Source organism: Ursus arctos, unplaced genomic scaffold, assembly GCF_023065955.2.
Source record: "Ursus arctos isolate Adak ecotype North America unplaced genomic scaffold, UrsArc2.0 scaffold_22, whole genome shotgun sequence".
NCBI lineage: Eukaryota > Metazoa > Chordata > Mammalia > Carnivora > Ursidae > Ursus > Ursus arctos.
The window spans coordinates 53,687,682-53,714,062 of record NW_026622897.1 but is presented as its reverse complement, the minus strand read 5'-3'; the positions used below and the strand labels follow the sequence as shown (position 1 = coordinate 53,714,062).

Here is a 26,381-nt window from a genome sequence, read left to right as displayed (position 1 = left end):
TCAATGATAATGATTCCACAGGGAGTCTTCAATAAAATGATCATGTATTATTTTCACTTTTAGAAGCATACTTTAATAACAATACAAGGAAAATATATTCGGGGCATCATTATGACAACATATTAATATGCATATGCCATAGTATCTGATCATACTCTAGATCTATAACTATATACTAAAGATAAGCTAAGAAATCATGGATATCCATAAAACTTATCCATAAAAAATACTATAAAATTTTAGCATTAAAGGGGCTCCTGGGTGGCTCAGTCGTTGAGCATCTGCCTTTGGCCCAGGGCGTGATCCCAGGGTCCTGGGATAGAGCCCTGCATTGGGCTCCCCGCTCTGCTGGGAGCCTGCTTCTTCCTCTCCCACTCCCCCTGCTTGTGTTCCCTCTTTCGCTGGCTGTCTCTCTCTCTGTCAAATAAATAAATAAAATCTTTTAAAAAAATTTTTTAGCATTATAAAGTAGTTCTGTAATAAAGAAGAAATTATTTTTCAGATATAAATTAAAGTAGAATATCTGTCACACCAGATAAAAGTCTATATCGGGAAAGATAATTGGCATGCTAATTATTATATATACATTTCAGTGTATGTGTTTTCAGTACTTAATGAATGAAAATACATTTCATTAAGCCATCAGTTTGCCAAGTAGCTCGATCAACAAGATATTAGGAACATTTAACCAAAAAAAAGCAAGAAAATGTATTTCTACAATTCATAGGATCTCAACGTTAGAAGGGACTTTTCTTAGAGAATAACTATAATGACTTGTACCATATATATATGACAGACTACCCTCTTTTGCCTCCTGAATGAAGAAAAGAAGAATACATTTGAATATGTACTATGTACTAAGCTCTGTGCCAAACAAGATGGTAGAGTAGATACCTGAAAATTTTCACTCTACAAACACCTTAAAATGTTAGGTAATGTCAGAAAAATATTATCTAAAATGCACAGCTTAGTTCATAAGAAGAAAAGGGAAAACTCCAGGCAATGAGAAAAAAGGAAAACCGGAGTGATATAAGGCTGTGAGCTGAGGCTGTGACTGCCTGGGGTTTGGGAATTGTCAATTTATCTGGTTTTTGAGTTGTAATGCCCATGGGGCTGGTATGGGATTGGAGACCTGAGACTCCGCCCCCTTACCCCCGCCCCCACCTTCAGTGGAAATACAGAATAGAAGTTCTGCCCACTACTATAGAAAGGTGTTGAGGAAGCATGTCTGTTCTTCTGGGGTATTAAAAACTTTCAAATCTGAGGTCTCAGTTAACAGAGAAATTGCTCCCAGTCAGTGAAACTCCTGGTTCCTGCAGAAATTAAAAAAATGAAACCAAAAACTGTTCTGAGTGATGTTCCCATATTCCAAGCCACAAAAAAGATTCTATCCATAGGCTCTGAAGGCCTCTAAATGAAAATGTATAAAACGTGAGAAAAAACTCCTAGCCTTTCTCCTTGCCCATCTCTTCTTGCTTCTATATATGGATATGATGCCTAGAGGTACGACCATTATATGACATACACACTTGAAGGAAAGGCCAAAACTGAAGGGATGCCAGGCCCAACAAAACTGAGGTACAGAACCCCGCCAGTAGCCACCTACCTCTGGACTTTACTTCAGGTGTAAAAAATAAACTCCTATCAGCTTAAACCATTTTTGTGGGTTTTCCGAACCTGTATCACAAAGTATCCCTATCTGATATAATCACAGAAAAATCCATGCAACAAAATATACCCATGAACAGACTTCAAAAGAAATATGAAGGGGGCGCCTGGGTGGCTCAGTCGGGTAGGCGTTGGACTCTTCGTTTTGGCGCGGGTCATGATCTCAGGGTCATGAGATCGAGCCCCACGCTTTAGATTCTCTCTCTCTCCTTCTCCCTCTGCCCCTCCCCCTACTCATGTGCTCTCTCCCTGCTGAGCAGGGAGCCTGGTTCTCCCTCTCCCTCTGCTCCTCTCTGCTCTGCTCGTGTTCTCTCTCTCTCAAATAAATAACTAAAATCTTTAAAAATAAATAAATAAAATAATCAGGATTTGTTATTTTAAAGATGAATGAGGCAGACCTATCTCCCTATCAATTGACTGATTGAGAGAATGATCTCTAAGACTGTTTCATACTGTCGCGTGAAAAAAGCAAGGTGCAGAACACTCCATATAGTACTTTACCTAGAATGGAAAAAAAAATGTGGGAGTGAGAGTGACAAATACATATATGATTACACGTGCTGGGGGGAAACTAAAACCAGAAACAATATTTGCTTCTGAAAAGGGGTATGGGGTGGGTGGGGGTAGGAATGGGAGAGAGACTTTTTACGTTTAACTTTATACACTGTTTAACCTGTATCCTTTTTACCTTGTGCTTATATTTTAAGGGAAAAAAAAAAAACCTCTGAGGCTTTCCTATGTGACAAATACGTTCACCCGCAATGAACATCAAAACAGACTAAGTCCCTTCACCCAGGAGTTTATACTGGGGAAGAGGATTGGAGAAGGTCAAATAAACAAGTCAATAAAGAAACAATTCATCCTAAAGAAAGCAGATAATCAGAGACAGCGATAAGCTCTGCGAAGGAAATAAACAAGATGCTGAGAAAGTCATTGAGGGAAGCCACTTCAGATAAGGTGGCCTGGGAAGGTCTCTTCAAGGAAATAACATCTGGGCAGGAACCTAGAGGATGAGAATAAATCTGCAAGATGAAGGCGAGAGCAGTGCAAGCAGAGGAAAAAACATTTACAAAGGCTCAGAGATGGGAGGGGGGCTTGGTATACTGGAAAATGAAGGAACAGGAAGAAGCAGGAGTGTGACTAGAACGTAGCAAGCACAGGAGAGGAACGAATGGAATGAGGTTGCAAAGGCAGGCAGGACACAGTCCTGTAAACCCCAAGGTAAGGAGTTTGGATTTTATTTGGAGAGTGAGAAGTCACTGCAGAATTTTGAGCAGGGAAGTAGCATGAGCTGTTCATATTTTCAAAGATCATCTGGCTGCTTGGTGGAAAATGGATTTTAGGGAGAACAATGGCAGCGGGGAAGAGACCAGCTAGGATGCTGTGGCTCTGAGAGAAGATGACGATGCTTGAGAATGGTGGAGGTAGAAGAAGTGAGCAGAAGCAAACATATTCCAACACACACTTTAGATGTAGAATTTGTTATACCTGTTCATGGGTTAAATGTTAGGAGCGAAGGAAAAGGAGTCATCGAGAATAATTTTTGGGTTTTGTTTGGGTGGGTGGTAGTGTCAATTTACAGAGACGGGGAAGACTGGGGGAGGAACACATTTGGGCATGTATGTGAGAGGCTGTGGGGGAATTAAGACCTCTGTTCTAGAGATACTAGTTCTGAAATGTCTGCTAGACATCCCAGTGGATATCAAGTAGACAGCTGGATTTAGGAGTCTGAGCTGATGCTCAGGGGAGAGATCTGGGTTCTCAGCTCTCTTTGACAGTTGACTTCTTCCTTCCAATTTTCTTCTTCTGCCTTTGGTTTTGATGGCACTAATCTCTACTGGTCTTTTCCTACTTCCAGCACTTCTTTCTCCCTTCCCTTAAAATTGATACTCCCTAGTGATCCCTTTTGGGCCTGTTTTTTACTATATGCTATCTCTGGGCCACGTATCCAAGTAAAAGACTTCCAAATACCCTTCCATGTTCTAATATGTATGATGGCCCCAAAATCTGTAACTTCAGCCTAGATTTCTCCCCCGAGCAACAGATCTATATATCCAACGGCCTACAGGATGTTGCTACCTGGTTGACCCACAAATACCTCAAACTTAGTATGTCCCAAACTGAATTAATCATGCTTCTTTGCCTTGGAGCATGGTAACACTACCCATTTAGCTAGCCAGGGCCCAAATCTTAAATTAGTATCTTCTTCTCCCCAGTAAAACAGAACTCAGTCTACCTGATGACCTCCCATATAAGAAGAAAAACAAATATAAGGTCATACACTCATCACCCAGGAGCCCCAAACACTGGCTCAGTAATGTGCTGTATCCTCTGTTTGCCATTTTTCTTCTTCTTTTTTTTTTAAAGATTTTATTTTTATTTATTCGACAGAGATAGAGACAGCCAGCGAGAGAGGGAACACAAGCAGGGGGAGTGGGAGAGGAAGAAGCAGGCTCATAGCGGAGGAGCCTGATGTGGGGCTCGATCCCATAACGCCGGGATCACGCCCTGAGCCGAAGGCAGACGCTTAACCGCTGTGCCATCTAGGCGCCCCTGTTTGCCATTTTTCACCCTTCTCCACCCTGCTTTCTGCCATGGAGGCTGACGCATCACATGGATCCTATGGCCAACGAGGTTTCCCAGTAGAAGACTGGAGGGAAAGGAGAGTAGGATCAAGGTACTGTTCTCTGGCTCTCCTTCTGCAAACTCCCATTCATTCTTTAGGCTCTCAGTATAATATGACTCTGTTTCTAAAATGGTAGGTAGGGTGGATTTGGGGATAGGTTGGGGCAATCAAGGGCAGTAAGATACTAGAAGCAAAAAGACCACTGAAAAGATTTTCGTAGTTGTACATGTTGAGAAGTAATAATGGTCATTAGGGAAACACATCCTTTGAGGGCTGGCCTTCATGTTTTTATCTGCCTGTCCCCAACACCTAAGCCTGCTCCTCAGAGATGAGAATATACTCAGCACATATTATTTAATAAAAATAAGAACTATGAAATAAGCAAAGATCAGGAGTCCAAGGTTTACCTTGTAGCCATTGTCTTCTTTGCGGTTGTGAGAAGCAGTAATCATCACGCCGGCAACTGCTTTGAGCTCCTGAACTGCATATGGCTGAAAAAACAGTAACACCATAATTCTATTTAGCTTTCCAGCTACTTACACATTTGACATAAGAATAACCTTGATTAAATAACAGGAGAAGACATTAAGACACACATAGCCTAAAACTTCAACGATCAACTCCAGATACACTGGGTACGATACAGCTAAAGCCATCTAACTGTTGAGTCACCAATAGCCACCTATTAGACTGAATGGCTTTTTCCTTCTAGTCTAATTTACCTTAGTCCTATAAACTTTTCTTTTTATTTTGTTTACTTAACAGATATTTAATGAACACCTACTATATGCCAGACTCTGGAACTATGAGTGATGAATATAATATTGAAAATGTTAGTGTTGGAAGTTAATTTAGGAATCACCTAAAATCATTTTTACACATTATAAAATCATAAGGGAGAAGATACAAGGGTAGAACAACATAGGTCTACTGACTTCCAATTTGAAGATCTTTAATATATACTCTGTGACTTTTATAACATATATAGGTCAACTCGCCATCTTCTCTCCCAAAGTTAATTCCCAGGTTGGATTTCCCTTTTTCTCTGTATTAGCTATTATTTGTCAGCTTAGGATATCCCCTCTACCCCTTTTACCATCACATCTGATTTCTCTTCTCCTGGCCATAGGGAACAAAAGATCCAGGTCTGACCAGAGTAACTTATTCCCCTGATGATAAGATTCAGAGACTGGCTCATAACCACCCAAGCCTGGTCAGAGTCTTTCCCCAAGAAGTTTCCTTCTTCCACAGCTAGTCAAGGATTGCCTTTTGACTCATGATGATAAAGGGTGTGAATCCAGGATCACTAAAAATGTCTTCCCTACATACTAGAGCAAATCTACCTGTAATGAGAGAGGAAGGCCAACACACAGGAACTGATGGTATTTCAAATTGGCAATGCAATGGCAGAATCCTACAGACATGGTCTAGATTTCTGAACCTTCCCTGTTTTCTGTCATTCATTTGAGTGAATTGTTTAGTGAGTCCTTCAATTCTTTGAGCCACTCAATATATTTTCAATGAATCATTAGAATGGTTTATAGAGACATTATCTACTCCTCAAATATCTGGGAAAACTTGCCTAAAAAATTATCTGGACCTGCCATTTTTAATTTGAGAAGATTAAAAAAGAAGTACCAGTTGAATTTCTTTAATGGTTACAGGTTTCTTCAGGTTTTCTATTTATCAGTTTTGATGTATCAATTATCCTAGCAAATTGGCCATTTCATCTAAGCTTTCACATTTATTTGCATTACGTTCAGAATACTGTGGTTTTCTTAATCTCAACTGTATGTATTACGCTCCCTTTTAATTTGTCTTATCTTCTTTTCTTAAGCATACTTGCCAAAGGTTTGTCTATTTTTATTAGTCTCTTCAGAGAGTCAACTTTTGCTTTTATTCATGCCCTGCTTTTAAAATTTTTCTATTTAATTAATTTTTTCCTCAGACCGTCACTATTTTCTTTCTTTTACTTTATTTAGATTTAGTCTATTTGGGTTATAACATACTAGGTTAAAGGGTTTTGCTCATTATTTTTTCATCTTCCCTTTTTCTATGATGTTCACTAAGGCTCTATGTTTCCCTTGAAGTTAGGCTTTAGTTACATTCTATAATTTCTGCCATTTATTACTTTCATTGTGGCTCAGTTTCAAATGCAGGTAGTCCTTGCTTTGCACAGTTCCAATACACACGAATTCCTGGTATCATATTTTAGTTAAGTAACACCCCAAAACACAGTCAACGACACACAGTCTCCCAACAACACATTCAAATTTCAGTTACCATGGTATGTTAACTGCGAGAAACTGCATCAAGTGCAAACTTGCTGGGTCTTCAGTCCACAAAATACTATGTCTCAACAGCCAGCAAAGCATGTAGCTGTGCTGCCTCCTTAACTCCCGGTGATAAATCCATGTGACAGTTTGCAAAAATGGATAATTGAAAGAAGGAACTGGCCAACGACGACGAGAGTGTAGAAAAGGAACAAAAGTGACAAGGGCGGAAGGGAAGTTTGAATCAAACATGAATGGATGGGATGTTGACATAGCTGTCATTCAACAGACTCTAGATGTGCAACCGGATGAGCTTTAGTGAGGTGAACATATGGATATAAAGAAGGCATGTGGTGGTGATGAAAAGGATGCAGATGTCCCAGGGGAAGTGATGCTGGCAAATAAACTTCACATTAAAGGAACTCTCAGAGAAAAATCACAATATTGAAAGTACAATGAATAAAGTATGGGAAGCTGATCCAAACTTATAGAGGAATGTGACAAGCCACCAACACATAGAAAGGATGCTCACTCATATTAAGTTATACAACAAAAAGCATGTACTGTTCATACTTTACCTACCTACCTACCTACCTACCTACCTATGTGATCTCTACACCCAATGTGGGGCTCAAACTCACGACCCCGAGTTCAAGAGTCACATGCTCTTGCAACTGAGCCAGCCACATGCCCCTGTACTGTTTATACTCTTGACAAATTTTTTTTACCAAAAAATAAAACATTTTATTCTCAATGTTTTTGATGTTTTAATTACAGTGTACTAAATAAGTATTAATTTTACTATTTTTTTCTTTTCTTTATACGTTTTTAGCCAAGAACATTAATGTTTTGACAAAAAACTTTAAAGTTCACTGAACAGTTAGCAGTTTTCCCACTGATTACTAAGGATCACTGTGCATGGCTTCAGTTTATAGTTATCTTTACAGTCCTACGCTACCATGCAAAGCAAGGACTGCCTGTAGTTTCTAATCTTCGTTATTATAGCTTCCTTAATCCAGGAATTATTTATCACTATGTTTTAAAAATCCCAAACCTATGGGGTTTTGTTTCTTATCTCTGATCTCATTGCACTGAGGTACAGGACTATGGCTTGATAAGCAGTTGTCTGGTATTTATTGAAATTTCCTTTACGACCCTGCTTGATAAGAATGAATATCCTACCATTACTGAATACAGTGTTTTCACACACCCCCTATTCAGATCAAGCACACTAATAAGTGTGTTCAAATCTCTCCTCAGCCATTTTTATCTGCTTGAGAAACCAGTTTCTGAAAGAAGAGTATTAAGATATCATGACCGTGACTGTGGACTTGTCATCTTGTTACAGATCAAGATCTTTGGTGGGTCAACACGTGCTTGTTGAATGAAAAGAAACTCAGAGCAAAATTTGTTTTCCTTCCTTTCATCCTTCATATCACCTAATATAGAACTATAAGCATGACAAGGATTTGAATCCCAGTTGAATTAAGAAATCTTTTTAAGAGCAACAAACTGTATAATCAATAACATGACACACTTACTACAAAAGGTGTAGGAACATATCTTGAGAAAAGGTACACAGGAACATCTTTGGCCAGTAAGACTGCAGCCGTGAGTTTAGCAAGTCTAAAAAAAAAAAGATGGAGATTTCACTTAGTCCTTAGCTTACCATACATTTAAAAACCCAACCTGCCACAAAATAAATGTTTCATATTGTAATTATTCTGAATATATATATATATATAGTTAGTAGCCTAATACAGCCAATTCTTACAATCACTGGTTATCTAGGCTTCATGGGCCAACTTAAAAATGTTAAATAAGATTTTTTAAAAAGGAACTTAAGAAGTAGAACTGATATTTTAATTTCTTCCTTTTCCCTCATTCATCTTTTGATGCCTCCACTAAGAAATAAAACCCGCAAAAGGCAAGAAGAATGGAGGAAAGTGAAATAAGAGACTTTGATAAACAAAAATGCATAATTAACCCCTGGAAAAAAAGCATCACTCTCTCATGATTATCTGTGTGTGAAAATACCCTAAAACGAATTAAATGTGAGTATAATGAGAGAATGCAAGCTATATAATCACTTCTACCCAATGCTGTTGCCAAAATATTAAAATCATAACATAAACTATGATGTCATCCTAAATACTCTGAATATTTAAAAATTTTAATCCTGCCTGTAAGAGCTAAAGCTTTAAAATGCTTCTATTCTAGCTCTAAAATAAACACCAGCATGTGATCACATTTCTATTTGACAGTTTCCTGTTTCAGAAATCCTACTACTAATTTTTTTTAAGGTTTTATTCCAACCCAGCTTAATCTCTGAAACAATTCACACTATACCTTTGGCTGCTGCAGCTGCTAGTTACTTGACCCCGGGTGTCATACCCAACAACAAAGCCTCTCTGCTTGAAGTCTGAGAAACATCTTTCAAGGTATTTGTACATTCCCTGAAGCAGATAAACACAAAAGATTAGTTCCTAATACCTGCATTTTCCACAACTTAAAATCTATTCGCTTTAAGTGTAGTGTGCAGCTTATTGGCTCATAGGGACCTGGCTTCCTGCCTTTATGCTCATGTTTACCAGTGTGGGAACAATACTGTTCAATCCTCAAATGTGAGATGACAAACATTTATTTCCTTGAGTTTCAGACACATTTAATACCACAGAAATATCAGTTAAGTAACTATGAAAGCCAGTATGAGACACAAAACATTAGGGGAAAAAGAGGGGACAAGAGAGTCCGTATGCTACAAGAAAACTGTTAGAAGGATCAAAAGAAATCGTTTCTTGCCTTAAGGCTGTAGACAACAGAATGTTGACCATTTTAGGCCCTGCTAAGTCATAAGACCAAAGCCAACCAAAAGATTTGACCTATTTATGACACAAACATTTAATTTTTTTAATTTTTTATTTTTTTTAAAGATTTTATTTATTTATTTGACAGAGAGACAGCGAGAGAGGGAACACAAGCAGGGAGAGTGGGAGAGGGAGAAGCAGGCTTCCCACCAAGGAGGATGCAGGGCTTGATCCCAGGACCCTGGGATAATGACCTGAGCCAAAGGCAGACGCTTAACGACTGACCCACCCAGGCACCCCTGACACAAACATTTTAAATCAGCAACATAAACCTTCATAAGACCTTCCTTCCTTCCTTCCTTCCTTCCTTCCTTCCTTCCTTCCTTCCTTCCTCCCTCCCTCCCTCCCTTCCTTCCTTCCCTCTCTCTCCCTCTCTCCTTTTTCTTTCTTTCTTTCTTTCTTAGCTCCCCCCCCTTTCTTTCTTTCGATTTTAAGTAACCTCTACAACCCAACATGGGGCTCGAACTCCCAACTCTGAGATCAAGAGTGCACATTTTACCAGCCAGGTGCCCCATTAGAACATTTCTTAAGATGGCTGATCCCATTTGTAATTCTTTAGTTCTAAAATCTCACAGAAAGAAAATTTCATAAACGAGGAAAACCTGCGGTCAATGGTGACAAAAAAAAGAAATGAACTATTTAATATTGAAAATACCATGACAATAAACTAGAACCATTTAAGTATCCTATAAATGATTTGCTAACTTTAATAAATGCTTTCATCTCTAAAAATAATACTTCATATTGTAATAGTCCTTTAAAACCACTTTCACAAATGTTCCCACATTTAATCCTTACAAACCCAGAAAGAAAAACTGAAGATACCTTTTTCTATTTTTGTCTGTCCTTCAACATCTTTTCAAAAAAAGAGCAAAGATTGAATCTCCACTTAATGACTTGCCCAAGGCCATTCATTCAACTAAAACTAAGTTGTTCTAATTTATTGCAGACCACTGTATGGCAGGCTCTGCGAAGACACTCTGTGGCAGCATCAGGTGAGGCCCCGGTGACTTCTGGACCCCTCTTTCATGGCTCTTTCAAATATAATTATTCTTTCCAGCCGACTCCTGAAAGAGGACTTCAACTACCTCCATTTTGGCCTTCGTTTATATTTTTCTGTTTGATTAAGCTCTTCTTTCCAGCTTATCTCTTAAATCAGGCAAAAAACCCCCGCTGGCAAAGCGTCCTGTGATGGGAACCGAAACTGCCTACCCCTCCAATAATCATGTCAGCAAGACCCTGCATGAGTGACCCCAAGACAATGATCAACCTGACCTTTACTGCCCTCCTGCACATGCCCACTACTTTTGTCCCACACTTTCCTTATATACACTTAGAAGTTTTTTCAGCACTTTTTAAGTCCACTGTCTTCCTGGTGTTGGCTGCGCTGAAATAAATTCCTTTCTTGTTTCACCACCACTATGTTTCTTTCCCTGCTTTTGGATTTTGTCAGCAGCAAGCGGCCGAACCTGGTCTGCTTAGGCTCCCCAGAATCAGGTGCTCTTACACTCCTGTGCTCTGGTTACACTCCCTGTGAGTGTGTGTGTGTGTGTGTGTGTGTGTCTGTGCACGTGCACGCATGCTTAATATAGCCCATGTTGGTTAGTTTCACCAATTTATTTATTTCTAAAGATGACGTTGTCCTAAAACCTCACAGAACTTCTTACTATTCTCTGGCATAAAAACATATCTTATCTTATTCCCCTATACCTAGATTCTGAAAAGGGCTAGGGCTTAAGAATCAGAATCCATTAGCTTTTCCATTTCACACAATGGAATCGCAACTCCAGGAACAATTTACACTTCCATAGAAATTGATTTTCAAACCTCCTCCAACCCTTTTGGTAAAGTCAAGGAATCTTCCTTTAAAGTGAAAGCTTATGACGAAATGAACTTATTTAAAAGAGTGAGCTGATGCATCTCTGGATGAGGAAAAGAAAGGGGACAAGGGTGGGGGGCGTGGCAGGTATCCTACCTATTTAGCCATCTTTTCATGTCTTCTTTCCCATGCCCTGCATTAGCCTTTGCCTTTAGAGAATTCCCTTAGAACAAGGCTAAGAATGATTTACTGTTCAGCAGTATTGATTAGAATTACATATTTATATCTACTGAGCAATTCTCTAGTCCAGAACTATTTTTAGTATATGCTAAATGTGTTTTAGCCTCAAAACTATAGTTCCTTGAAGCAGTGGGAATGATTCACTGGAAAAAGAAGTAATTTGTTTCTAAGTTGCATAAAAATGGGGAGAAATAAATTGTATCATATCATACACTGTCTTAAAGCACTCTCATGGACTATAGGAAACAAACCGAGGGTTGCTGGAGGGCCGGTGGGTGGGGGGATGGGGTTACCGGGTGATGGGCATTAAAGAGGACACTTGATGTAATGAGCACTGGGTGTTATACACAACTGATCAATTACTGAACTCTACATCTGAAACTAAGGATGTACTATATGTTGACTAATTGAATTTAAATTAAAAAAAAAAAAGAACTCTCATGAATATGGACACTGTCTTAAAGAACTCTCATGGATATGGAAAACCACATTAAAGGGAAATATTTTCAACTACATTTTCCAAATACTCTGGTTAACCTTTATCAATGGCCATATGCCAAAATGAGTAATTCTCTTTCATCTAAGTTTGCTTCTTTGTATTAACTGGAAATGTCAATATCCATTTCCTGATTTCAAATGCAAAGTAACATTGTCAAGAGTTTGACAATGGTCACCAAAAGAATTCTTAATCAGAAAGTTAGTCTATAACTTTGAAGATACACAAATGACTTCTAAAATAAATCTTGTGCCAGACCAAAGGTCAGCATTTATTCCACACTTTTTTTACTTACAAGAAAGTACCTTCCTAGATATAAACTTTGTTTTTATTTATTTATTTATTTATTTTTAGAAAGGCACAACCTAATTTGGAAAGCCAAAAAATAGTGTATACATATTGTACTTTGTAATACTTACCTGTGTTGACTGAATTACTGTAAGGTCATTAATATAGCAAAATCCTGCCCCCATAGCAGAACGAAGTCCTGCAGTCCCGAAAGTCATTCGACAACAAAGACGATCTCGCAGCTCCTTGTTCATTCCATTCCGTAAGAGATTTTCAATCTGCTCTTTTGTTTTGGGATTCTATAAAAAAAAGTATGAAGACTTAATCAGCATCACAAGCAGGGTCCTAATATGAAGCCCTTCTGAGGAACCGGTAAGTATTATGCATATATCACAAGGTTCCAGGCACACTATAAATTCCACAGCGCTACTGATCAATATTTGTATGTATAATAAAACAATACCGGCCATTTACTGAGTCCCCCAAGGAGCCAGGCCCTTACTGGAGGAGATTTACGTATCTCTAATTGTCATGGCATTTTTTGTAGCAATTTTTGTAAAAAATTCAAGAATTTTTTTTAACACACTGATAAACTTAAAGAGCTATGGATCTAAAGTAAGCTTCTTAGTCATAAAAATAACATTAATTAAATTAGAGTCTATATTAAGTTTTAAAAGAAATATGGAAGCTATCGGGTAAAAGCCATCAACACATGCCTACCGACTACTTCCTAAATCTCTGCGATTCAAAGTAACCAGATAAGCCTTCCTGCTCTTTAAAGTCACAGTATCTACACTGTGTATCTACACTACTGTATCTACAGTAAAGGTGACCATAAAATGGTCTTAGATATTAAATGTGGACTTAGCTAAGAATGAGAATGAAAATTCAGTCCAAACTTGGCTTGGCAAGCAGGAAACGCCAACATCTGTATTTTAGGATTCTTTGTTTCATGATCACACCTTTTACCTTATTTTCATAAAGCTCAAGGATGCCCCTGACTGAAACAGCACTTCACAAATAATTAACAAACTTCAAATAGAAATGCAATTAAAATTAGAATAAAATATGAATGGAATTTTCCAGTATTTTCTTTTTAAGAGTAAGAGTCAAATATTAACGAAAATAAAGGGAACTACAACTTCTCCCTTCCATACTATATATAGTATGGATTTAGTCCACACTAACGGCTTAGATCTACATCCATAGCCTATACAACGATAATGAATATTCAGAACGATACACCAAGGCACCTACAAGGTGCTAAATATTAGAGTATATTTGCACTTGCAAAGAAATACAAACATATTAATATATATTTAAACAAAAAGGTTTTCTGGTTATAGTGGAATTAAAGTAACCAGAGCACATGCCACAAACTAATGAGAAGCCGTGGAAATTCTGATTAACTGGACTTGTAATCTGCTAAAAATGGATAGACTGTTAAAAAAAAAATAAAAGAAAATATGATATACATATAAAACCTTGACTCAAGGAATAACCCTTTTATAAATGGCACACACTAGCAAACACACAGGCTACATAAAAATATGAATAGCTATATTTTTAAAGGATTTTATGTATTTATTTGAGAGAGACAGAGAACGCGCAAGGCGCACAAGCAGGGAAGGGGAAGAAGGAGAGGAAGAAGCAGACTCCCTCCTGAGCAGGGAGCCCCACGCAGGGCTCCATTCCAGGACGCTGAGATCCTGACCTGAGCCAAAGGCAGACGCTTAACCAACTGAACCACCCAGGTGTCCCAAAATATGAATAGCTATTAAGAGAAGACTCTAAGCAATAAGATTAGCTGGGCTACTATATATTATTCCAACGTCTAAGATACCACCAGATTTGATATAGAGGTCAAAGAGACTTGAAGAGGGCAAACATTTAAAAACAAGTATAAGAATGGTAAAAATTGAAGACCAAAAAAACCCTCCATTCTGTAGAGGGTACACGGCAGCGTCATATAGTTAGTAACACTGAAATGGGGATAGTCCTGGGCACCTGGCTGGCTTAGTTGGAAGAGCACACAACTCTTGATCTCAGGGTCATAAGTTTGAGCCCCACATTGGATACAGAAATCACTAAAATTAAATAAATAAACTTTATTTAAAAAATTGGGAGGGGCGTCTGGGTGGCACAGCGGTTAAGCATCTGCCTTCGGCTCAGGGCGTGATCCCGGCGTTATGGGATCGAGCCCCACATCAGGCTCTTCCGCTATGAGCCTGCTTCTTCCTCTCCCACTCCCCCTGCTTGTGTTCCCTCTCTCGCTGGCTGTCTCTATCTCTGTCGAATAAATAAATAAAATCTTTAAAACAAAAAAAAAAAAAATTGGGATAGTCCTTTAAGAGTCTGCAGCCACTATAAAAATTTAAACTGCATATACCTTTTGGCCCATAAATTTCTCTGTCCACAGCAATATCCTCACCCAAACAAAAAGATTTATGCATATAAGAATGTTGTTTACAGCATTTTACTGGTAGTAGTATTATTACCATTGTATTGATAAAGAACTTAATATTTAGAGAGGGAGCCTAGTAACACGGAGCTAATATTAGAGGTCTAGACAGGATCTGAATCCAGGTTGGTCTGGCTCTAAATCCTATACCACCTCACTACAAACAACAAAATAATTATGTAGGACAGGCTAATAATGCTTCTAATAATAATAAACTCCAACTATAAAGTAAAACATCATTCTTTTAAATTACAGTTACATAAAAATGATCTACCAGACACGAAAACTATCACGTTACTGAGTACTTCCTAATGTTTAACTGCACAGCTACTAGAGTAGGGCCTAAAAATTCTATTCTCTGTTACAAACATCACAACCAGTCCTAACCTAATTCCTGGTTCTGAAAAACCCTGTAAATTAGGGAAAAATAAAAATGGATTAAAAATCATGATGCATTAGACATAAGTATATTTTTATGGTAAACAGTGCTAAGCGATTATATTGACAAGCATATGAAATCTACTTTAAACTTAGATTTCTCCACTATTTCATAAGTAGACATTAAATTAGATGTTTTAAAATATACCTAAAGGGCTATCTATGTAGCCATGATTATCCTGTATTTTCCATTCAGATGAAATTGAATTTGGATTTTGTTGTTAAAATCTTCAAATGACTATTTTTATAAGCTATCATATATGAAGATTCTAAAGAATTACAAATTATTTTTTAAATACTATTTCTAGGGGCACCTGGGTGGCTTGGCTCAGGGCGTGATCCCAGCGTTCTGAGATCGAGCCCCACGTTAGGTTCTTCCGCTGGGAACCTGCTTCTTCTTCTCCCACTCCCCCTGCTTGTGTTCCCTCTCTCGCTGGCTGTCTCTCTCTCTGTCGAATGAGTAAATAAAATCTTTAAAAATAAATAAATAAATAAATAAATACTATTTCTACATAGAACTCAGATGTATCAAATGAAAAGAAGTGTATATAAAGTGTTTTAATTTGCATAAAAAGAGGTATGTGTACACTTATGTATCATTCCAGAAATACTCCATGCAAATATAAGAGACTAAAAATAGTGATTATCTCTGATGGGGAAACCAAGAGTGAGGTCTGAGCTAGAAAAGTGACTTATTTTTATTGTACATCCTTGGTAGTGGATATTTTATGGATGTTATTACTGATCTTATGGCAAAAACTAGATAAGTATCTATGATAGCTCAGAAAAACTACTATTTGTGTGTCTACATGAATACTTTTTACCTCACAAATTGTTCTTTTTAGAACAGCAGCCACAGAGGGCTATTACTAAAACGTATACTGGATCTTTCTCAAATACAAATTATTGTTTGCTTAATAAATGTGCTCTCTTATTTCCAGTGCGCTCATTACTTGAGGGTAGGAGCTGCCTAACCAGCCAAAACAGAAAAAAAATGCTTCGACTGGTGGCAACTCTAAAGAAAGCCCCTCTAAAATGAAACTATAAGTCTGTGGAGAAGTTGTATGATTTACATACTTTTTGGTAATGCACTTACTGATCTACTATATAAAATAAAAATTATTTAGAAAGTAAATACATTCAGGGGCGCCTGGGTGGCACAGCGGTTAAGCGTCTGCCTTGGGCTCAGGGCGTGATCCCGGCGTTCTGGGATCGAGCCCCACATCAGGCTCCTCCGCTATGAGCCTGCTTCTTCCTCTCCCACCCCCCCTGCTTGTGTTCCCTCTCTCGCTGGCTGTCTCTATCTCTGTCAAATAAATAAATAACATCTTAAAAAAAAAAAAAAAGAAAGTAAATACATTCAATCAGAACTAAATTTTCTCGGAACTAGTGTATTCTAGAATCCTAATAATTTTAGTACCCCAAAAAAGTAATCCTGCAGAAAATCCAGAAACATTTTAGTGACTGCTAGCATTTTCTATATTTCATCAGGAATAAAGCTGATTGTTTAGTAGGAAATCAGTAAGCTACAGAGTACAGAATTAAAGCCGTGCATTATTTTCAAATTTTACCTGTTTACCCAAAATTTTCGTTTAGGTTCTAATCCTATGGATTGCTGCAACTTTATATGGCTGAAATGAAGAAAAGAAGGTGTCTTCTTACATAATACTCTGTGGAGTTCTGTTTTTTCCATGGTGTAGGTCCATAAGGCCCGAATTCAAAGAAAACATGAAAAACTAATTTACCAAAAAAAAAAAAAAATGCAGCACTTACAAACTCTTAGAGATATGAATAAAACTATATACCAGACCAAAGTCACTCCAACTCTGCCTGCCATGAAATGAAAGTATTAGTACTCACTTATGAAGGATTATTTTGGACTCGCCCAAGCTTTTCTGAACCAATTCTGTTCATAATCAGGGGGTTTCTGTATTGTTTACGTGTAATAAATGTAAATGTATATAAAAGTATGTAAAAGTAATTAATCATCGTTATATAAAACAAATCAAGTTTGTCAATGAGGAATTCACCTATAAATCTCCTTTCCTACTTCATTTATAAACCTTTGTATAAGTTTTATACAACTTGGATCTACTCTATTAATCTTCTAGTACTAAACCTAACAGCATAAGAACAATTTAAAATGTGACCTTCATTGTTTAGAAGATTAGAACAGATCTAGGGGCGCCTGGGTGGCACAGCGGTTGGGCGTCTGCCTTCGGCTCAGGGCGTGATCCCGGCATTATGGGATCGAGCCCCACATCAGGCTCCTCCGCTAGGAGCCTGCTTCTTCCTCTCCCACTCCCCCTGCTTGTGTTCCCTCTCTCGCTGGCTGTCTATATCTCTGTCGAATAAATAAATAAAATCTTTAAAAAAAAAAAAAAAGAAGATTAGAATAGATCTGAAAGAACATAATATATATTCACAGCCCAAATCCTAATATTGTTATATATCTAAAAACGAGGCAACATACAAAATTGACTTTTTAGTGGCTCAAATATATCAAAAATTGCAAAGCTACACATACCATTTTAAAATGTTACTGGCAGAGGCTGGTGTCTAAACAATAAATACCAGTTTTATGTAACTACAGAGAAAAAATATTTAAGTTTATTTCTAAACAGAAGTTAAAATAGGAAACTGCAGTCTGAAAATCGGAAGGGTAAACCCAAGTGACATTTACTTCTGAGGGTCAGCCAGCTTGAAGCTCCACATCTAGGGACCTGGAGTAGAACATGTTTTCCCAACCAGATGCTTCCTTATTGAGTCCAAAATACACTCTTGCTAACCAATAGTTTTTCCCATTTAAGGGTCTTTGTGTAATTCTAAATTGTATTTCTCCATCTTTAAATTTTTTTTTTCATACAGAAGTATAATTGACATACAACGTTATATTAAGTATGAAACAGTGATTTGATAATTCTATAGATGACACATTTGAAAAATATAATTTATTGTGAAAAATACAATACTTGAAAGATACTTGAATTCTCTTTAAGAAGCGGGCTTTTTTTTTTTAAAAAAGATATGCAAATTACAAAAATAAATTCATGGGTATGAGTTGTACTACAGAATATCAACTCTCTTACTGTCAAGTTTTTCCCGATAATTATGTAAAAGTTCCTCGATGTTTGGGAGAGAGAGCATTTAAATAATTAATTCTAAGTATGAATCTAAGTTTCTAGTATGAAACTTACTACCCTTATAAAATATGACATTTCTACTTAACGAACATCTTGGGCTGTATTTGATGTTATTTTATTGTTGACGTGCATTTTGTCAAGGAACTATGGCTTCTGGTACTATTTAGGGAGAGGTTAACAGTATCCACATTTTCAAAAGTTATATTTAAATATAAATATATAAGTATTTGTATATTACAAAAAACATAAATCTTTAATTTTGAGTGTTTTCAGGCATTGAAATAGTTTTGACTAAGTGATTTTTTTTCTTTTAAAGGAGCTGTTTAGCTTCCAGGGTTATCTTTACTTTGATTAAATGAAAAACAAAGCTATTTTTCAAACAAACAGGAAATTTAGACAAAATTCTAGTATTCTTAGGTACACCTTCATTACTTTGGGGAAAGGTAGAAGGGAGGAGAATGGGATCAGTAAAGTGGATACGGGAATTTAAACTGAACATGTAATTTATTTCTTTAAAAAGGAGACCTGATTCAAATTTAGCAAAACATTATGACAAAATAGGAGATGCTTATCATTCTCTGTGTTTTTAAAAAGGAGAGGTCAATTTGTTAGAAAGGCTCATTACTTCTTCAATTCTGTTGGAAGGCACTGTAATGATCCTAATGTGAAACTTTGTTATCCATAATTCTAGAAGAGTCTCCAGGCTACCCTCCATCACATCTCCAAACCATCTCATCCGAATTACTGCTAGACTCATCAGCCAAGAACTAACAATAGAGTCCAATTCCGGTTACAACAAATACAAAGGTCAGGAAGGGTGGGAATCAGATCCCAAAGGCCAGAGATCAAAATCTTTTTAGATTCAAATACTCCCATTTCTCTGAGCTCAATTTTGTATATAGGGTTAAAAAATGAGAATAACTAGCTCAAACAATCCTGGAAGGATTAAAAGTTTTTTTGTTTTTTTTTTACATGAAAGCATCTATTAACACATCTGGCACATGATCACACAATAAACAAGAGATTTCCTTTTTCCTTTACGTAGTCTCTCTCTCTCTCTCTGTTTTTTTTAATTCACTTGAGAGAGAGAGTGCGAGAGTGAGGGCAGGAGCCCGGGGAGGATCATTGGGAGAAGGAGACGCAGACTCCCCGCTGAGCAGGGAGTCCCACCCAGGGATCACCCTGGGATCATGACCTCAGCCAAAGGCAGACGCCACCCAGGTGCCCCTCCTTTACATAATTATCACTGCCACAGCAGTCCAACACAAACGCTATGCTTAAACTAAAAGAAAATCTTCATTATTCTTGTATGCTGCCCATTCAGTTTCATTTCCCTGATCAGTTTCGTTTTCCATTTTACTCCTCTATTTCTTCCACCTTAAATTTTCTGTCCCCATACTCATCATCTATTTCTATCCTATTATCCTTCAAGGTCCAGCTCAAATTCAACTTCTTATGTAGTCTTCCTAACTTTGAATTTCCATGGCTCTTAAAAAGCAGCGTTAATTGTTCTTTATTTGTATCTTATTCTATTTTATTTTTTTAAGTAGGCTCCACACCCAGCATGGAGCCCAATGCAGGGCTTAAACTCACAACCCTGAGATCAAGACTTGAGCTGAGATGAAGAGTCAGACTCCTAACCTACTGAGCACCCCAGTGCCCCTCTTTATTTGTATTTTAAATATTATTAATTTTGAACTATGTCAATACGTTTTCCTAGTTTAAAAAAATACTAATAATACAGAAAGCTAAAGACGTCTTTGACTATTACCCTCAGTCCCAGGCCCCTCCTGTGGGGTGAGCTAGTACTGTTGTGATGTATCCTTCCAGACCTTTACTGGCATCTCCATATGTATAGATAGGTAGTTTTGCTTTCTGTCTTTTTATATCTATGGTATCAAATTGCACACAATGTTCTATAACTTGCTATTTTCACTTAATATATCTTGGAGATCCTTTCAATACATATAGATCTATTTTTGTTTTGCTTTTGTTCCTGTTTTACTGAGAAACAATTGACATCACTGTGTAAGTTTAAGGTATACAGCATGATGGTTTAATTTATATATACAATTGACCCTTGAACAACAGAGGTTTGAACTGAGCAGATCGACTTATATGCAGATTTTTTTCAGTAAAGTCAGTACAGAATTGTGAATGTATTTTCTCTTCTTTATGATTTTCTTAATAACATTTTTTGTCTAGCTTACTTAACTGTAAGAATACATTTTATAATACATATACAAAATATGTGTTAATCAACTGTTTATGTTATCAGTAAGGCCTCTGATCAAAAGCAGACTATTATTAAGTTTTTTGGGAGTCAAAAGTTACATGCAGATTTTTGACTGTTTGGGGTGTTGGCACCCCAACCTTTATGCTATTCAAGGTATTGTGAAATGATTAGAACAATAGGTTTAGTTAACATCCATCGTCTTATATAGGTACAAGAAAAGGAAAAAAATTTCTCTTTTTGATGAAAACTCTTAGAATCTACTTTCTTTTTTTTAAAAGATTTATTTATTTATTTTAGAGAGAGTAGGGGGAGGGGCAAAAGGAGAGGGAGAGGGGGTGGAAAAGAATCTAAGCAGATTCTCCACTGAGCACGGAGCCCAACATGGGGCTCGATATCACGACCCTGAGACCATGACCTGAGCCAAAACCAAGAGTCGGACTCTCAACCAACTGAGCCAGCCAGGCGTCCCTAGAATCTACTTTCTTAACAACTTTCCAATACATCATACACAGTGTAAACTATAATTATATTGTCCATTATATCCCTAGTACTTACTTATCTTATAACCAGATGTTTGTACTCTTTGACCACCTTCCTCTAATTCTGCACACAAACCCCCCCATCTGGTAACCACAAATCTGACCTCTCTATGAGTTTGGTGTGTTTTTTGGTCTTTTGGGTTTTTTTTAGATTCCACATGTAAGTAAGATCATACTGTCTTTTTCTTGTCCGTCTTATTCCCCCTTAGCATAATGCCTTTGAGGTCCATCTATGTTGTCACAAATGGTAGTGTTCTCTCATTTTCTTACGGTTGAATAATATTCCATGGTGTATATATACCATAACTTCTTTATCCATTCATCCCTGATCTAGTGTATTCAACTGTTGCAGTGTTCCAATTTGTTTATCCTTTCCCCTTTGGTGGGCATTTAGGTTTTTTCAAAATTTTACCTGCATAAATAATGAAACATTTCAGAGGAAAAGTGACATGAGAAAAATGTGAAGCAGAAACTACAAAATAAAACCACTATTTACATTAAAGAGATCTTCTGGTTAGCTGAAAGCTAAAAGCCTATGTACCTGAGAAGCACAGGATTTTTCATTTACATGATAATTTTCATATTCTTTTGGGCATTTGATATGACCAAGTCATAATTTTGTTTGGTAAGATCCAGTGCTCACCAAATTATCTGGTGTAAAGGATCACATGCAGGATTAGATATAGTACCCACCTGTCTATATTTTTTTCTACCAGAGAAATATTTTCTCCATTAACTCCCAACACCAGAGGGCAGCAGCCTTACTACTAACTGACAGTGGAGAGAAATTGACTAATGAAAAACTATTTTAGTAAAATCTGCACTCAACCTCTTATTTTGGGGAAAATATTTTTTTTTAAAGATTTTATTTATTTATTTATTTGACAGAGATAGAGACAGCCAGTGAGAGAGGGAACACAAGCAGGGGGAGCGGGAGAGGAAGAAGCAGGCTCATAGAGGAGGAGCCTGACGTGGGGCTCGATCCCATAACGCTGGGATCACGCCCTGAGCCGAAGGCAGATGCTTAACCGCTGTGCCACCCAGGCGCCCCTGGGGAAAATACTTTTATAAAAAATAAACAGACACATGAAATATGTAAAAACAATTAAACAAGCAAATCATGCGTCTCTCCAAGAGGATGAAAGAAATCTAATTTAGATAATCCAGGGAGGGACCGTGAAAATCTGAAATGGTGGAATATAGTACTTAAATTCTTTGGTTAGTTCAATGTATCTTACAAGCAAAATCTGAAAGAACAAAATGAGACAAATTCCTTTTCATTAGGTTCTCCAGGGTCTCTCAGATTTTTCAAATAGGAGGAAAGAGAGAGGGGAAAATAATTCTAGATCAAAGATATATCCACATAGGGGGCGCCTGGGTGGCACAGCGGTTAAGCGTCTGCCTTCAGCTCAGGGCGTGATCCCGGCGTTATGGGATCGAGCCCCACATCAGGCTCCTCCGCTATGAGCCTGCTTCTTCCTCTCCCGCTCCCCCTGCTTGTGTTCCCTCTCTCGCTGGCTGTCTCTATCTCTGTCGAATAAATAAAATCTTTATAAAAATAAAATAAAATAAAATTTATTTAAAAAAAAGATATATCCACATAGTTTTCTGAAGGAACTAAACAAAAATCCTTTATGAAAGAAAAGATAGGGCAAAGAGGACCCCCAAATAAAAAGCAGAAGAAGCCAGTCTACCTATTTTGAAAATTTCAGTTGGGAAAGAAGGATGTGCTTTCGAATATGAATCCTTTCCCTTTGAAGTACATACATATTTTTTTAAATTCATAGACTTCACTTTTTTAAAACATTTATTTATTAAGTAAGCTCTACCCCTCAATTTGGGGCTGAAACTCATGACCCCAAGATCAAGAGTCACATGCTACTGACTGAGCCAGCCAGGCACCCTAAACTTTACATTTTAGAACAGTTTTAGGTTTACAGAAAATTGAGCAGATAGTACAGGGAGTTCCCTTAAGTTTCCCCTGTTGTGAACATCTTGCATTATTGTGGTACATTTGTTGTAATTGATCCAATACTGATCCAATACTATGAACTGGAGTCTATAGTTTACATATGGGTTTTGACAAATACAGAATGTATTACACATTATAGGATCATACAAGAATAGCTTTACTGCTCTAAAAATCCCTTGTGCGCCATCTACTCCCTCCTTTCCCCTGGTAATTTTTTTTTATTGTCTCTATAGCTTTACCTTTTTCAGAATGACATATAGTTGGGAGTCATACAGTATGTAGCTTCTTCAGAATGGCTTCTTTCATTAAGTAGTAAGTATTTAAAGTTTCTTTAACTGTGCTTTTGTGGCTTGATAACTCATTTTTTAAAAAATCAATAAATAATATTCTACTGCATGGAAGTACCAAAGTTTCTTTTTTTTTATAATAATAATTTTTTATTATGTTATGTTAGTCACCATACAGTACATCCTTAGTTTTGGATGTAGTACTCCATGATTAGAAGTACCAAAGTTTCTTTACCCATTCACCTACTGAAGGACATTTGGTTGCTTCCAGTTTTAAGTACATTTTTAATTTGCGAAAATAATAGAGAGTTTCAGTTGAAGATGAAAGACTTAGACGCTTGTCTCCCCTTCTTCCTGAGAATTTTTTAAATGACAGTAAAAGTATAAAAGGACTAAACCCACAATGCAAAAAGAACTGGGGAAGGGGTCAATGGGTACTGAAGAGTAGATGAAATTTCAACATATTTCTGAAAGACAGAAAGTAGCATGAAAAGCCAAAACCCTATTTATGCCACTAATATCTACATTTTGTTCCCACGAACAAAGCAATCCCACTTCTGGGTATATAGCTAAAGTACTGAAAGCAGGGTCTTGAGATATTTACATATTTGTGTTCACAGTAGCACTATTCACAATAGCCAAGGGGAGGATACAACCCAAATGTCCACTGATGGATGAATGGATAAATGAAATATGGTATACCATATTACTCAGCCTTAAAGAAGGAAATCCTGTCACAGGCTACAACATGATGAACCTTAAAGACATTATGCTAAATGAAATAAACCAGTCACAAAAAGACAAACACTGTATGATTCTCTTTATATGAAGTATCTAAAGTAGTCAAATTTATAGAAAGAGTAGAATGGTGGTTACCAGGGACCAGGGGGAGGGGCAAAACAGACTTACGTAATGGGTGGGTTTCAGACTTGCAAGATGAAAAAGTTCTAGAGATCCATTTCACAACAATGTGAATAGAATTAACACACTCAACTGTACACTTAAAAATGGTTAAGATGATAATTTTATGTTATGTGTTTTTTCACCACAATAAAAAATAATTAAATCTTGGGTTTTGTCTTCAGGATGATCCATAAAATTGAACATAATGTAAACACAGGGTTAAAAGATCATCTAAATACTGTTCACTGTGAATCCCTGTAGTGCGTTTGGATAAAATTTGCTTCTGTATAGGCCCACCTATGTCTCCTGAAGGTATTGAGATCAAAAGGAATTTTTTCTTAAGCTCTATCAATTTGTTGTCCAAAATCATTCCCTGTTTTCATATGCTTCATGTTCAAACCATAACTTGCTTACTCGGGTCTTCCTTCCTTTCCTCCCTCTTTCCCTCCCTTCTCTACCATCCGTGGATAACTGCTTTTCTTTTTTTAATGTTGTTGCCAGAAAAACATACCATCTTTATCCTATCATTAACATCTTTCAGCTTTTTATTATTCATGGCATACATGTTGCATTCTTTTTCAAGACACATTTCTTGAAGCCCAGTGTGAATCTAGGGCACTACAGTTGTCTGGGATTTCTTTACATTGGGGTAGTTTGTCCATGTCAGTGCCAGTGTCCTCTTAAATAAAATGGGTAATGGGGAGCTTTGGATTTGTGAGTTGGGCTTATTGTTCTGTAGATTTTGTTAGCACTATGTACATTATTTATTTTTTTTTATTTTTATTTTTTTAAGATTTTATTTTTATTTATTCGACAGAGATAGAGACAGCCAGCGAGAGAGGGAACACAAGCAGGGGGAGTGGGAGAGGAAGAAGCAGGCTCATAGCAGAGGAGCCTGATGTGGGGCTCGATCCCAGAACGCCGGGATCACGCCCTGAGCCAAAGGCAGACGCTTAACCGCTGTGCCACCCAGGCGCCCCCATTATTTAAACTTTTAAAAGAATAACTAAAACATAACTATTGAAATTTAGGAGAGGTAGAGAGTCATGTAAGCGAGCTCTGATTTTTATAGCATGTATTTGACAAATAATACATAAAATAAGTCAAGGACTACTGGTACTAGCATATTATTTAGTCTCTTGATGGTAACCATGAGAATAACTAAAAACAAACAGCTAAAAATAGCTTCTAAGGAGCAAATCAAACATGAGAAGAAGTGGTTAGGTTGTTTTCTATTATGTTCCCTTTTGTATTTTTTTTTTATCACAAGCATGTATTTCTTTCAAATAAATAAAAATGCACTGAAGATGAAATGGTGGAAACTGAGGGGGAAATGTAAGAAGTATGGAAATTTTTAAAAATGAATTTTATTTCTAAGAAGTAAAATAAATTCAAACCCTTATTTATATGTACTAAGTTTCTCAGACAGAGGGAGAATGTTGTTGCCAGGGAGACCACAGCAACCGTTGATCCGCAAATGCAGCTCTTTAAAAAAATTCCATGACATTTATTCTGCAATTACATCCTACTCAGGTTTTACAAAAGCCAATAAAATGGTTTTAATGAAGTCCTTGAACCTGGTGTATGTCACTAACATTTACCAAATATTCAGGTTATATAGTGCAGTGATAAGAAAACTAGAGTAAAGGTCAGGTAACCTTGGTTCTAGTCCCAACTCTACTGCTTAAAAGTCATACATCCCTGGGGCGCCTGCGTGGTGCAGTCGTTAAGCGTCTGCCTTCGGCTCAGGGCGTGATCCCGGCGTCGTGGGATCGAGCCCCACATCAGGCTTCTCCGCTAGGGGCCTGCTTCTCCCTCTTCCACTCCCCCTGCTTGTGTTCCCTCTCTCGCTGGCTGTCTCTGTCAAATAAAGAAATAAAATCTTAAAAAAAAAAAAGTCATACATCCCTGAGTAAGTCATTTACCTTTTCTGAAACTGAGTTTCTTTACTTGTAAAAATGGGGATAACTACTACCTAGCTTGCCTACAATTCAGGCTTGCTGTGAGTATCAAATGAGATTTAAATCATTTTACAAAGTTCGAAACATTACACAAATTCGACTAGTAAGTACTAATATTTCCCTAAATTAATAAAGCCATATGTATTCTGTACTCTTCATTGATT

The 26,381-nt window shown here is 37.3% G+C and overlaps 1 protein-coding gene across 1 annotated transcript in view; it reads right to left on the bottom strand.

Moving 5' to 3' along the window:
* PGM2L1 (phosphoglucomutase 2 like 1) overlaps positions 1 to 26,381 on the bottom strand; it is a 47,479-nt gene that overhangs the window by 16,360 nt on the left and 4,738 nt on the right. The window contains exons 2-5 of the mRNA XM_026518093.4: positions 12,409 to 12,576; positions 8,917 to 9,023; positions 8,109 to 8,193; positions 4,702 to 4,785 (exon numbers count right to left, since the gene is read on the bottom strand). Of these exons, the coding sequence (XP_026373878.1) occupies positions 4,702 to 4,785; positions 8,109 to 8,193; positions 8,917 to 9,023; positions 12,409 to 12,576 (444 nt within the window). The remainder of the gene's footprint in view (positions 1 to 4,701; positions 4,786 to 8,108; positions 8,194 to 8,916; positions 9,024 to 12,408; positions 12,577 to 26,381) is intronic.